The 13,810-nt window shown below is 43.8% G+C and overlaps 1 protein-coding gene across 4 annotated transcripts in view; it reads right to left on the bottom strand.

The window, feature by feature from the left end:
• Window positions 1-13,810, bottom strand: part of VWCE (von Willebrand factor C and EGF domains) — a 103,143-nt gene that overhangs the window by 84,535 nt on the left and 4,798 nt on the right. For 3 of the 4 annotated variants that reach the window (XM_029582810.1, XM_029582811.1, XM_029582812.1), the window contains exons 2-6: window positions 13,192-13,292; window positions 11,509-11,598; window positions 11,359-11,415; window positions 7,014-7,133; window positions 6,693-6,851 (exon numbers count right to left, since the gene is read on the bottom strand). In XM_029582810.1, the coding sequence (XP_029438670.1) occupies window positions 6,693-6,851; window positions 7,014-7,133; window positions 11,359-11,415; window positions 11,509-11,598; window positions 13,192-13,292 (527 nt within the window). Of the gene's footprint in view, window positions 1-2,344; window positions 2,475-6,692; window positions 6,852-7,013; window positions 7,134-11,358; window positions 11,416-11,508; window positions 11,599-13,191; window positions 13,293-13,810 lie in introns of those variants that run through there. The other variant, XM_029582813.1, reaches the window with a different exon arrangement.

Raw genomic sequence — 13,810 nt, 5'->3', positions numbered from 1 at the left:
CCTAGTTTGGCTAAGATCTCCTTCAATGCCTTCCCCAACCTTGCAGCCAATTCATTCTCTCTCTCTTGTGCATCCTGTTGTAACTTCCTTTGCTCTCCTACTGCTGGCTGAGGTTTCCTCCCCCCCCCCCCTCCCAACCTTTATAGCCCCTTGGGTGTGGTTGGGGGGTAGAGCTTAGCCCCTGCCTCTTCCCTAGCTCTGCACTGGGAATCCCTTCTATAATCTGAGCAGTTTTCCTTCATTCTTTTATTTTGCCTTTTGCCAAACTTTATTGACCTCCTCCCTCCTACCTCCATTGGCAATCAGATTATCTATCTCTATTCGTTTCACTTGTGCATTCTTATACCCCATCACACCATAGATAATAATATTTTAACTGTGAAAATCATAGGAAGAGTTCACCACCAAGCCTCTGTTCTCTATAAAGGAAACGGCCGACCATGCTACAAGCTAATAACATCCTTGCTTGTATGTATGGTAGGAAACTAGTACAGGTATGCAACATTCTATTAGAAAATGATACAGTTGTTCAACCCTATCACCCCCAAATTTTTCTTCAGACCCCCAAACTTCATTAAGTCCTTTACTGGACTTCTCCATTGCTTAATGGCACTTTCTTAAATTCTCCACCCATTTGTTGATATGGTTTCCCGATATATCACAGGAACAGCAATTCACTATGTGCAAATCAGACCAAAGAGGCAACGTAACCATGGCCTTTTTTATACCACGTTTACTCAAGGAAGTAAATGCTTGCTGTGCTCAGATCCTTCAGAGGCCTATTTACTAAAGAAGTACGTTTACCACACAGAAAACTACCGCGGGATTTATTAAACTATGGTATCAAGTACCATAGCTTAGTACATCCCAGGATAGGTTTCCCATGTGGCTAGGAGCTTCGTTCACTCTGGCGGTAGCAATGTACTACTATGGCAGCCCCACATCCCAGAGCTGCCATGGTTTAAAGGGGTCACCAGACCCCAAAAAAGACACCCCCCCCCCAGTAAAGAAAATCCCTTGGAATCTAGTGGGACTCCCCCCTCTGCCAACTGACCATGCATCTTCGAACAGAAAAAAATTAAAATTAAATTTTAAAAGGGCCCCTTTCCCCACCCCCATAAGGAAACCCCACCCCACTGGTAAAACAATTATTGATTATCATACATGCACTGCACCAGGTTTACAGGCCAGGAAATAATTCACTGAAATTGCAATTTCCAAGCTTTATTTCCTTTGTCATGCTAATGCTTTCTTCTTTTTTTTTTTTTAATTTTTTAATTTTTGCATTTCAGATATATATTACATCATATCTCAACAAGGTAATAAGAGATCCATCAGTATATAAACTAAAGAAAAATTTAACAGAGTAATACACTTTAAATTCTGGTCTCTTAAACTAAGGAAATCCTGGGGGCAAGATGTAACTCTTAAGCAAAAACGAAGCTCTAAATACTTATACAATACATCAATATAGGAATATACCGATATAGGGAAGCACTACCCTTTATATTCTCATTTAAGGCTCAGCACTACTACTCTTACCATCTAGAAACCCCCTTAGTTGATCGGGTTCATAGAAAATATATTTATTTTCCTGATATTTTAAGAGACATTTACAAGGGTATCTCAACACTAAATTAGCTCCACGACTTTGCGCCTCTGTTCTCATTGACAAAAACTTTATCCTTCTCTCTTGTGTAGAGCGGACTATATCTGGGTAAATCCACACGAGTTGACCATAATATCAAACAGTTCTATTCCTAAAGAAAGCCTTTAAAACAAGATTCCTATCTTGTTCAAAGGCAAAAATTACCAGTAGAGTGCCTCTTGTTTTAATCTCAGTATTTATAGATAGCTCAATCAACTGAGGTATTCAGGGATTGCTGTACTTCCTCTCCTCCTCCCGTGACAGGCAAATTTTTCTTTGAAACAAAAAATGCTTTTGTGACAACAGGTTAGGTATCTTCAAGGATTCTACCATATATTCTCTTAACATCTCCACAGGATTTAATCTCTTCAGCACTGGAAAGTTCACTAAACGAAGATTTAAGTAGCGGAGTGAATTTTCTATATTTTCAAATTTTCTTTCAGCGTTTACTTCAGCTTTTATTAAAGTTCCTTGTATCTTTTCCATCTTAATAATTTTTTCCTCCAGTTTCACCACTTTTTCCTGCTGAACATTCATTATTTTCTCAGTGTTCATACCTCTTTTATTTGATTCTAAGAAGGCCTGTGTTAACGTAGTGACCGCTGATTCAATCGATACCATAGCTTTCCATAAAGTATCTTGTGTGATCACGGGAGGCTTTTGAAAAGAAAATACAGGTTTTGCTTGTAACGTTACCAGGTCTTGAAGTGCTGTGTCTCCTGGGTTGTCCCGTGCCGGCTTAGCTTTTTGGGGTAACGGAGTGGAGGTAGCCAAACTCTCCAGTGCTCCTCCAACTCCTCTAAACGCCTTCTCCTCGCTGTCTCCATCGGGCCGATTGAGGGGGGCTTGCTCGTTCCTCTCCTCCTGTGAGTCTCGCGATGTTTCCTCTCCCTCCGTTCTAGACTGACCTCCCGGCAGCAGCGGCGTTTCAGGAGCCCCCAGGCTGAGCGAGATCTCTTCGACCATGGGGATCGACTCGAGCTCCTGAGTCTCTCCCCCAGCAGTCCTCACTCCCGGCGTTTTTGGGGTAGGATCAAAAAAGCTCTCAATCTTTGCCTGCTGTCCAGATTCTTCTTTAGTAGTATTTAAATTTTCTTTCAAACGAGCCTTGCACTTCGAGTGAGGCATTTTGGTTTCAAAAGAGGTAATATAATCAAGGTATTATATAATTCAAGGCACAAGCATAGAGAGAGCTCTTTAGTTGCTTCTCATATGTTGGTCATCTTGCCCCAGCCCATGCTAATGCTTTCTAATGCATGTGGTTTACCGTGCGCTAATGTAGTAGCATAGCTTAGTAAATAGTCTCATTAGAGTTAGTTAATTTGGAAAAAAATAAAATATTAACTTTTTATCTTGCTATTGGAAAGCAAAGAAGGCTTTTGAGATCGTAGTGTGTGTGTGTCCCTAATAGTGTTTTCAGGACATGAGGGCAGGCATGAAGATTATGAAAGGATTAGGTGCAAATGTAGGCTCCTTTAGTTCTGGCTGGAAGTTCTTGTTCTTTCATGGATCTCTACAAAGCAATAAAAAGCACAGATGGATTGCAAAGAGGAGGGAATTAGAGGGTGTGCGAGCACCTACACAAGTCAGCTTTTCTTGAACATTTCCTAGTGAACCTCTGAGAGCAAAAGCGTCATACCAGGGGTGAATTCAAGGAAGGGCATGAACTTTAGTGATCTTCCAGGTCCCTAATGCAGATCTAGCAAACAACCTTTTTACTAGTACAATCTGAATTCTGCTCACATAATTGAACAAAAAAAAAAAAGTGTATCATTGTGCAGGAATTCATTCACCATGTGGCAAATTTTCAGTAAACTGCATAACTGACAGAGGACATACAGGGAGGGTAATTTTATAACTGCCCACCTAGAACGTGCACGTGGTCTTCAGCCCTAACCTTCAAAGCAAATCTTGGGAGCAGACGTAAATGTTTGCGGGTCTACTTGTGAGAATCAAAAGTATGTGCTTATACGGTTTCCCAACCCTAACCCTGGGAACGCCTCCTTCAAGTACCCAGAAATTATACACAAAATCTCTTCCAGGTGTACTTTTATGGGTACAACCCTAGAGGTACTTTTCCAAAAGCCCATGCACGTGCAGAAATAAAACCTGGCAGGTAAAAGATATGCACGCGCATACTTTTGTTCACATAAAAAATAGAGGTTCCTTGAGTCACATTTAGGCCAAGAGAAAAAAACTACCTGTGTACATGGGATTTTCATGTATATGCACTTTGTTTTTCCTCTTCAAGTCCACCTTTATAAAACAGAAGGCACAAGTGTACATGGGTACTTTCTAATCCTGTAAGTTAGGTGAATTTTAAAGAAATACTACCAGGGTATGTTGTTGTTGGTCCCCACTGTATTAAACCAAGGAATTTTCTAGTAAAGGGAGTTGCAGGCTGTCACGTAGGCATGACAGGAAGTTCCATCTCCTATAAGGTGAGTCAGTAACAAAGGATTATAACTGGGGACTCCATGAGTGACTGGGAGCAGCCCCGAAGATCTAAGGAGTAGAGACATCTTGGACAGAGCCTGGGGAGAGGCAGCAAAGGGTCCCATCGGATCCATAGGAAAGAGGAGTCCCTTCCTGAGCCAGGGAGATCCAGCTCTTAGACCAGGGATCCCCAACCACTGGTCCGCGGACCAGGACCGGGCCATTGGGGTTTTTTTGCTGTTCTGCGGTGCCGCCGCAGACCAGCACTAAACACTGACAGTGTGCTCTGCTCTGCGGCAGCTCAGAGCACACTTTGTGGGGTGGATACTGCCTGCTGCCCCACCCCATCATGCCCCGCATAATGCAGGTGCTCCTCCTCCTCCTTCCTGCCCGCGCGGCCCCGTAAGGAGGAGGAGCATTAGCCACTGCAGGTGCTCCTCCTCCTTCCTGCCCGCGCAGCCCCGGAAGAAAAATGTTGCCGGAGCCGCGCGGGCAGGAAGGAGGGGGAGCATCAGCCGCGAGCAGAAGAGGAGCTGCGCGGCCCGAGAAGACCAGGGCCGCTGCATAGCCCATCCTGTGGTAACCCGTAAAGAAGAGGCCCAGAGGTGAGAGAGAGGCTGAGGGCCTGTAGAGTGTGTATGTGTGCGTGTATGAGATGAGTTGAGAGACTGTGTGTGGGAGTGAAGACCTGAATGTTTGCAGAGACAGCATGTGAGAGCCTCTTTGTGTGTGAGAGAGACAGCATGTGACAGTGAGAGCCTGTGCTTGAGCATGTGACAGTGAGAGCCTGTGCTTGAGCAAGACAGCATGTGGGAGTGAGAGAGAGAGCCTGTGTGTGTGTGTGAGTCAGACAGCATGTGCCAGTGAGAGATTGTGTATGAATGATTGTATGAGAGAGAGCATCTGAGAGTGAGAGCGTGTGTGTGTGTGTGTGTGTATGTGTGTGAGAGAAAGAGAGAGAAAGCATGTGAGAATGAGAAACTGACTGTGTGTTTGAGGGAAGAAGACAGATGGAGAGAAAAGAAATAGAAAAAAGACAATATAAAAGGAATTGGCAAAAAAATAAGAAAGGGAAGGTGGAAAAAAAGCCTGTGACCAACCGATTAGAAAACTAAGATCAGACAGCAAATGTAAAAAAAAATAAATTACTTTTTACTGATTGGCACACGTAATCTTTGGGAATGTGCAAGAGTAGCACTTTCTCTATGCGAATCTCACAATGTACGAGATCAACATGGAGGAAGCACTAAAATCCAACCCCCTCTATATCCCCGCCCCCATATGACCAAAGCCCCGCCCCTGCCCCCCCAGGCCATGGAAAAATGGTCTTGCTTGAAGCCGGTCCCTGGTGCAAAAAAGGTTGGGGACCACAGTCTTAGACCATAAGGAAAGGATTTGTTCCTGTCAAGCCAGCCATCTGCGAGGAGGCTTCTCTAACATTCCTGTGGAGGTCTAGAGTCAGAGACCTTTGTGAGAGTAGTAAGGGAGTCCAGTGTTGTCTGCAAAATGACTTGAGAGGCATAAGGAACTAGGTCTCTCTTTTTGTGATTTTTGAATTTTAAGAAACAGTTTCCCCTTTTGATTCTTGTACTCTGCACAGTGTCTCTCTTTTTGTCTGCTGAACGTTTGATTCTTTTAAGTAAAAGCTATTTTCCTTTTGGAACGCAACTCGGAGTGGGGACTCCTGCTTATTTTTTCTTTTTTTTTAATTTTTTTTTTAGAGAGATCCCCCCTTTAGGACACTACAGTTTTATCCTGCCCCCATCACAAAATCCACACCTCAAACTTTGCAATGAGTGCACATTTCTCAGCAGAGACTGGAAGTTGGGGGGGGGGGGGGGGGAGGAGAAATACATTGCCACTACGCAGCCTACTCAAAATGACCCAATATGTGTGCGTATATAGTCGTCTCCCCTGGCCAAGTTATACCTCTGGGAACGCATCTTTTTACTATTGTTAAAAGTTCACATATTGTGAAAGCACATACATATGTTTAGCCAGCTGAAAATCCATTTAGGAACATTCAGTCCGTCTTCCCACATAACCCCAAACTTTACCTGTATAGCTCCTGACCCCCCCCCCCTTATATGTCCAGGGGTATAATAAGGAAGAGAGCCATCAAGGGAAAATATTCTTCCACCCTTCACCCAGCTCTATTACACTCTCTACATTACTCTGTTCATTGATACCTGCTCAGACAGATAGGCCAGGAGAAACTGTAACATCCACCTTAATAAATCATTTAGATTATGATTCTTGCTGGGAGGGACTTGGAGTTTTTTATTTTTTGTTTGATTTGTATGCCGCCTTTCCAAAATAGCTCAAGGTGGCGACCAGCAAATAAAATGTCACAATAAAACCCATACAATAAATATTTTAAAAACCCAGATAATATTATACACATATTATAAAATAAAAAAAAAAACATATACCTCGACAAAATCCCCCAAAAACCCAATCGTGTTTACAACCTAAATCATATGAACACATTTAAACTCTAGAGAAAGTGTCTACTCATTTACAGCTAATAATCCTAATTATATAGCATTTCCTAAAGCACCTCCAGCTAGTACAAATATTTCCTGCTGTTTTGCAGCTTCTAACTCACCAGCAATGGCACTGGAATGCTGTTTTAGAGGGATGCAAGAGCGCCCATTGGAGGTAATCTGGTAACCATAGTAACAGTGACACCTGTAGCTGCCGATGCTGTTTTTACATAGTTGCTGGCAAAGTCCTGGGCCTCGATATCGAGTACATTCATCCACATCTGCAGCAAGAAAAGAAAACAGAAGCCAGATTGCCCGAAGAGCAAAATGTCCTCTTCCAGCACTCAACATTCTTCCATGAGCCTAGCATTGTCCTTCAACTTCTATCTCAGTAATACGCTCTCAAGATAGAGTTTTGGAAGATCGGCCTCTTTTGCTCTCACCATAACAGCTCCTCCCATCTTTGCCAAGACTGTATCCAAGGAAGCAGCTACAAATGGGAATGCCACCAACCAGCAAACAGCTCTGCTCACACATTGCCGATAGACACGAGTGAGAAGGTCCTGTAAAACATAACAAAGACACAATTTAGAGCCAGTCAGATACCTAATCTGCAATTACTGGAGATCTATAGGCCTGCACAAATGACTCCATTAATTGCTTAGCACCATTCTGAAGTTATAGCCCAACTCCAATCGTTATGTCTTCCTACTCTATAATTTCAGGCTGCTATTGACCCTAGCCTCACTCATTAGAGACCAAATTTTAAAAGTGTTGCTTGCACTAAAAAGCCCATATACATGAATATCTGGGCTATGCACAAGCAACACGGTTTGCTAGGATTTTGGCATACAATTTAATATCAATATTTAACAACGATATGGGTCAGTAAGAGGAGGCCAGATGTGGGTCTCTCCTAAGTTTTAGTAATACTATAATTTATGACCCCCTGATCTACCAGGGCTTGAGATAGATTTTTAAGCAAGCATATCTGGGTTCAATGATTTGTAAAAAACCGCTGTTAACACATCGGGCCCAGGTGCTTTCAAAGGCTTAAGCTCTGAAATCGCAATTTGAATTTCTACAGCATTGATGGGGCGATTCAAAAATTCCACTTGCTGGTCCAATAGAATTGGTAAAGGAATCCCCTTCAAGTTATTGTCTCGCACAGTCTGAACGGTATTCTTCTTTGGAATACAGGGAATGATAGTAATCCCAAAAAATTCTCCCAGTTCCTTCTGAGGAGTTAACTAAATTGCCATGTTCATCCTTTAGGGCAGAAATAAATGAAGACCCCAATCCAGGCTTAACTAGTCGAGCCAGTAGCCTCCCCACTTTGTTGCCATGTACATACAATCTATGTTTAAGAATCGTTAGGGAGGACATCACTCTCTGATGCAATTTATCATTAAGAATATCCTTCAGAGATCAAAAGCCTTGCCTATGTCAGAATGTGACTGTATGAACAAGCGTTTTGCCTCTTTCACCTTAGTAGTTCATTCCAAAATATCGCAGTCAAGCTACCTTTTTTTCATAATCGTATATCCAATTATTTCACCTTGCATGACCACGTTTGCGGTTTTCCAAAACAATATAGGCTGGGAGCTATGTTGACTACTGTGACATGCAAATTCCCATTTCCTACAGAGCAAATCTTTAAAACTTTTGTCTTGCACTAACTACGCCGGCATCTTCCAGGAATTATAGCTAGGCATACTCGCCCCTAACTCCATGATACATACCACCGGGCACTGATCTGATATTATCAACAATTCAATCGTTGCCTGAGAGCAATGCTTAAAAAGATTAGTGGATATTAATATATAGTCCAAATGAGCTTTAGATATATGGGATCTGGCTAAATGCATATAATCTTTGTATGAGGGTTTAAGATATGCCATATATCAAGCAGTTGTAAGGTGTTGCAAAAAAACTGTAACCCCTTAGCCACCTTGCTAGAAGATCCTAGATTACTTGGTGATCTATCCAATATAGGGTCCATGACGCAGTTGAGGTCACCCTATAAGATAATACCAGCTGAACCCAATCCTGTTACTTGGGTTATAATTTCAGAAAAGAAACTGGGAATATAAATATTTGGACCATAGATAGTAGCTAAAATAATGAGCTTACCCACCAATTCACCTAAGACCAGCACAAATCTTCATTCACATCCACTATTGGGCATAGACTTGCCCAGCCCATTTGTGTTTTAACTTCATATGTTCCTTATGAGTCATATGCGTTTCTTGTAAAAAAGCAATGTTTCCTTTTAATTTTTGAATATGAGCCAACACCTTCTCCCTCTTTACAGGTATACCTAAACCTGCCACATTCCACATGTCCCACTTTAATTTAGATCCCCTCTTGCTGAAATAGTTTGCTGAAAAAGCCCTTGCCCATCCAGGACAGAGTCCGATCGATAAGATTCAGGAGAAGCCAGGTAATATCAATAGCACCTTGGGCACATGTAAGCACATATTTCCTATGCCCCCAAGAATGTATAGTGACTGATAAATATAAAAACCAACATATCAACATGCTACTGCATCCATCTCCCTGCCCATCCCATCCCTTTTTCCCATCCAACCCCCCTCCCTTCCCTCCAACCCCCCCCCCCCCCCCTACCGTTTGCATCCTGCTCCTGCATCGGAGATAGGGAACACATTAATATGCTCAGGTACCGCCCTTGAACATATTCTCCCCCCCCCCCCCCCCCACACCATAACAGAAAAAGCCCAGGCATACTGTCCCAAATGCACACACACAAATCTTGCAATATACAACCTGCAATAGAAACTGCAAAAATTCAAAGAGAAGTCTACCTGGTAGCTCTACAAGTAATTTGGAGCTGCAACAGTCCAATGTTAGAATTGACCCAAAAACGTTCAAGGATATAGCACAAGGAGTAAGATCATCCTTTGTCGCAATTTTGCCGACACAACCACCATCTTGAACATGTAGCTAAAAGCAGCCATCTCCGCATGAGTTAGAACCCCACCAATCCAGCACTGTAGCTCACATGCTCAGAGGCGAGGCCTTCTGATGAGGATGGCGCAGCCGTAGTCAGGAAGCGAGCTGCCACTTGAACCGAATCAAAGATCTGCATCTTTCCATCTTGCCAACTTTTTAGCTTAGCCGGATATATCAAAGCAAACAAACAATCTGCTTCTTCGCAAGCTCAGTAACTGTGGCAGAGAATTCTTTCCTTTTTGCCGTAACTGCCGCTGAATAGTCCTGGAAGAGCAATATTTTATTACCTTGAAGGTGTAACAGCCGTCTCTTGTGGAATTGCCGAAGCAGCTCTGCTTTATGAGCAAAGTTCAAAATGCAGGCTGTAACCACCCTTGGTTTTGGCAAGTTATCCCAGCATGGCCCCAATCCGTGTACCCTCTCCACTTGTAGATGCCTTTGCAGAGCTGACGGCTCCAACGCTTCTGGGAGCCGCTTTTCTAGCACCTCACCCAGGTCTTTATCAAGTAGAGATACAGGTAAGCCAACCAGGTGGATATTATTGCACCTGGTCCTGCTCTCTAAATCCTCCATTTTATCTTCTCTTTCCTTCATAGATTTTTACAACTGTGCAATTTTAACTTGCGTGATGACCGTGATGGTCACCTCATCCTCATTGCAACTCATACGGGCCTCGACCTTGTCCATCCATGTGTTCAACGCTTCAAGCAAATCTTGTATATTCTGCATCTGGGAGGTCAATTTATCCATTTCTGGTCCAATTTGATATCGATGGCATGGATTACCGCCTCAATGATAGTGGAGACCAGATGTGCGCTTAGGACGCTCAGTACCTCTTCATCACGCGGCTCTGCCATTTTTGCTGTTTTAATTTCTCCGTGACTTTTCTCACCGGTTTTGTGGACATGTCCACCAAAAAATAGTATCCGGCTCATGCTCACACCTGACACTCTGTTTTGGTGCAAGAAATAAAGCAGTGTTATATTTTGTTTCCTTTACAGGTGAAACGGCTCTTTCCTTGAAATAAAGCAGTGGAGGTCCCCGAAACTGCAAAATAAAAGTTAATTAAGGGTGCGGTACCTGGAGCTGCATGCTAATAGTGCATGCTATTTCTGAATAGAGTACATCGTTTGCAAATAGCGCACTGTGAGGGAGTCTATAGAAAATTCCCTCAGACTAGGTTAAGTGATCGGGCACATCTATCTCGCCTGGTCCTCCTTTTCTAGACCCAAAGGGAATCCTCGGTGAAGGGAGGAGCCCCTCACCACAGTTTAAGAACTCAGGGCCTGGAAGGGTTAAAGAAGCCCCGGGGAGCAGGCAGAGAGACCACCCCCCCATGCTAAGACCTGCTACATTTAAGTTCCCTGAAATTAAGGTGAGCTGCCCTATTAGTTTCTGGTTTATGCACTGTGAATAGACTACACCTAAGGAGCAGCCAGAATCTGCCTCCTTATTTCTCTTGGCTGATTCCTACACACCAATTGGCCACATTACTACACACGCACTATTCAGAAATAAGAGTGCACTATTTGCAATAGAGTGCGCTATTAGTACAGGACACACTATTGGCTAATAGTGCACTCTATTTCTGAATAGGGCATACCACTTGCAAATAGCGCACATTAATCAGAAATAGCGTGCACTATTTGCCAAAATTTTAAAAATGAAAAGAAAAAAACCCCCTCCACCCCCCAAAAAAAAACAAAATTTGGGTGAGAACCTCCCCCAATGATACAAAATGAAACAAAACAATATTATTTGGCCGTGGCCTGCACACCCCTACATTCCACAGGCACAATATCCAATTTTCAGCACCTCTGGCATTCACTGGATTCCCATCTTCACTCAGGAACTTGACAGCAATGCCATCATCTGAAATGAGATGAAACTGCTTTCAGCGAGAGTGCGGGAGGCACAATGAGCAACCTTTAAATGAACTACAGAAATGGCAGGGGCCATGGTTACCTGGACAGGTGATGCCCTGCTGCCCATCTCGGCACGAACAAACATTCGGAGCGATACAGAACCCACTGCCGCAGCCAAAGGAACAGAGCGCTGTACAGAAAGCAAGGGAAGAATTGAGAAGAGTTAAAAAGACATCTCTGTTCCCTCCCTCTTACCCTGTAATGTGGGACATTTGGAGCGTATGCCACAATATTTCAATCTCTGTTCATTTTAGGATCTGAATAGTTAGGTTTGAAATTCTCTGCTCTTTCCCATACAATTCCTTCTACATTGCCGATAGTTGCTATGTTTGGCAGGAAGTCGCAAATTACCTCTTGCACTGATTGGTCCACATGGATATGATCACTGCCCTCTACGCAACAAAATTTATCAGATTCATCAGCAATTTGCCTACGATTTCATAAATTTCCATATTAAATAAATGTTAATTTGTATTTCACTTTATGAAAAGAAAGTTGCGTTCTAACATTTCATGTGTCTGGTTAATTTATTTGGTTCTTTTTCGGGAGGAGGCAGGGATCTTAGTTATTGGTACTGGGAAGAGAGGAGGGGGGATAGAGGATGGGAGTTTGAGAGGGGATCTGCGGGACTGGGAGAGAAAGAGATCTTCCAGGAGGGAGATGGAGAAGGGATTTCAGGGAAGAGGGATAGGAGATGAAAGGGTGATCTTGCAGAGAGAGAGGGGAAGAGGGGAGGGGGAAAAAAGGAGATCCTGGACCAAGAAGGTCAGATCTGGGATTAGAAGAGGGAGGGTGGCAGGGAGGATCCACTCTTACACACCTGCTCCTAATACTGATGCCTTCTCTCACTTATTCATTCACACCCCCCCCCCAATCCCTTCACTTCACTTGACCCTCCATCCCCTCCCTCATACTCACAGCCCACACCCACTTCAATCTCCTCACTCACTTTCTCCCCATATTCTCTCGTCACCTCATTCTCCCTTCCTACTCTCTTACTCATTTTCCTCACACTTCCTCACTCTCATCCCACACCCCCCCTCCAAACTCCTTCCTTTCTCCATCCCCTCACTCACTCTCCACCTTACCGATCCTACTCGTCTTCCCATCCATGTTTGGGGTTAGGAGGAGGTCAGCAGCAGTGTGGTACCAGTACCAGGGGCCACTCTGCTGCCGAGCTATGCAAAATACCACGGCACTACGTGGTTCAAAGTCCAAAACTGGCCCTGGCGGCAGAGGTCATGGCCCAAGGTGCTGCCCTACCACTGTTCTCCTAACTCCAGCTTGGGTTGGGAGGGTGAGTGAGGGAATTGGAGGGGGACAAAGGGGGAGGAGGGAGTAATGTGTCCAAGGAGAGGAGAGATGCACCCTCGCCGTCTTCTCCTACTTCTGTTTCCTCTTGGATCCAGCCCCCGTGCTCTCATGGAGACCAGCAATGTTACAAGAAGGGTGAGATTCTGGAGCTCTTACCTTGGGCATGGACTCATGGGAGACACGGAAACAATAACATTGTCCACGCTGCAGTGCATATATATTAATAAGTGACGTATATAATCATTCCTTAGGGAACTGCAGGAGGATGGTTTAAATAATTATAAAAAGTACCAATTCCTGGTCTTTGAATGGTGCTTTCAGGATGGGAGGAATAAAGAATGCCACACTTTGGGCCAGAGGCTTAAGCACTTCTCCTACCGACCCAAAATGAGAAAATGCAGATACTTACGCAAAATGCACTGCCCACTGCCAGGGGCGGGTGCCCATCCTGGGCAGCATCCAGTTCCTATCCCTAACCCGGAGTGACAGACATGAGGTCCAAACCGATGTCTAAAATAAGGAAGCCAACATAAACACAAAATGTATGCGTACATGCACAGACCTGCCCTTTCTAGTTTCTTCTTGTTTGCATTGGTGCAGACTCTGTGGGTACTTTTTACTTGTGAAGTTTGCACCAATAACCAAAGCAAAACAACGTGGGTAGGTTTCTTTCAATTATTGTGCCTGCTTTCTCTCGGGGTACTTTAACTTTTTTTGAGCGTTCGCACCATATTGAGATGCCTACATATCTACTAAACTAGGGAGTGACTGACCCCTGAAGCAGGCGATTATGTTGGTCGCCAAAACATGGGCCTATGTCGGGTCTTTGAAGTGAGGTGGTGATTTTTAATAAGGATTTTTCTCATAAGAGCTGTGTCTCGTACTTTTTTTTTTTTCTTCACATTTTTGACTTCAAGAGCATTAAGAAAGTTGGACAGGATAGTGGCCCAGCGGATGATAACATAAAGCGCTGTTGTCCGATACCGCTTGGGGCCCATTGCAAGGCGAGAGGTGGCAGATTAGATCTT

This window comes from Rhinatrema bivittatum, chromosome 17, assembly GCF_901001135.1.
Source record: "Rhinatrema bivittatum chromosome 17, aRhiBiv1.1, whole genome shotgun sequence".
Lineage (NCBI taxonomy): Eukaryota > Metazoa > Chordata > Amphibia > Gymnophiona > Rhinatrematidae > Rhinatrema > Rhinatrema bivittatum.
The sequence above is the reverse complement of the archived record's forward strand: the minus strand, read 5'-3'. Positions and strand labels throughout refer to the sequence as shown.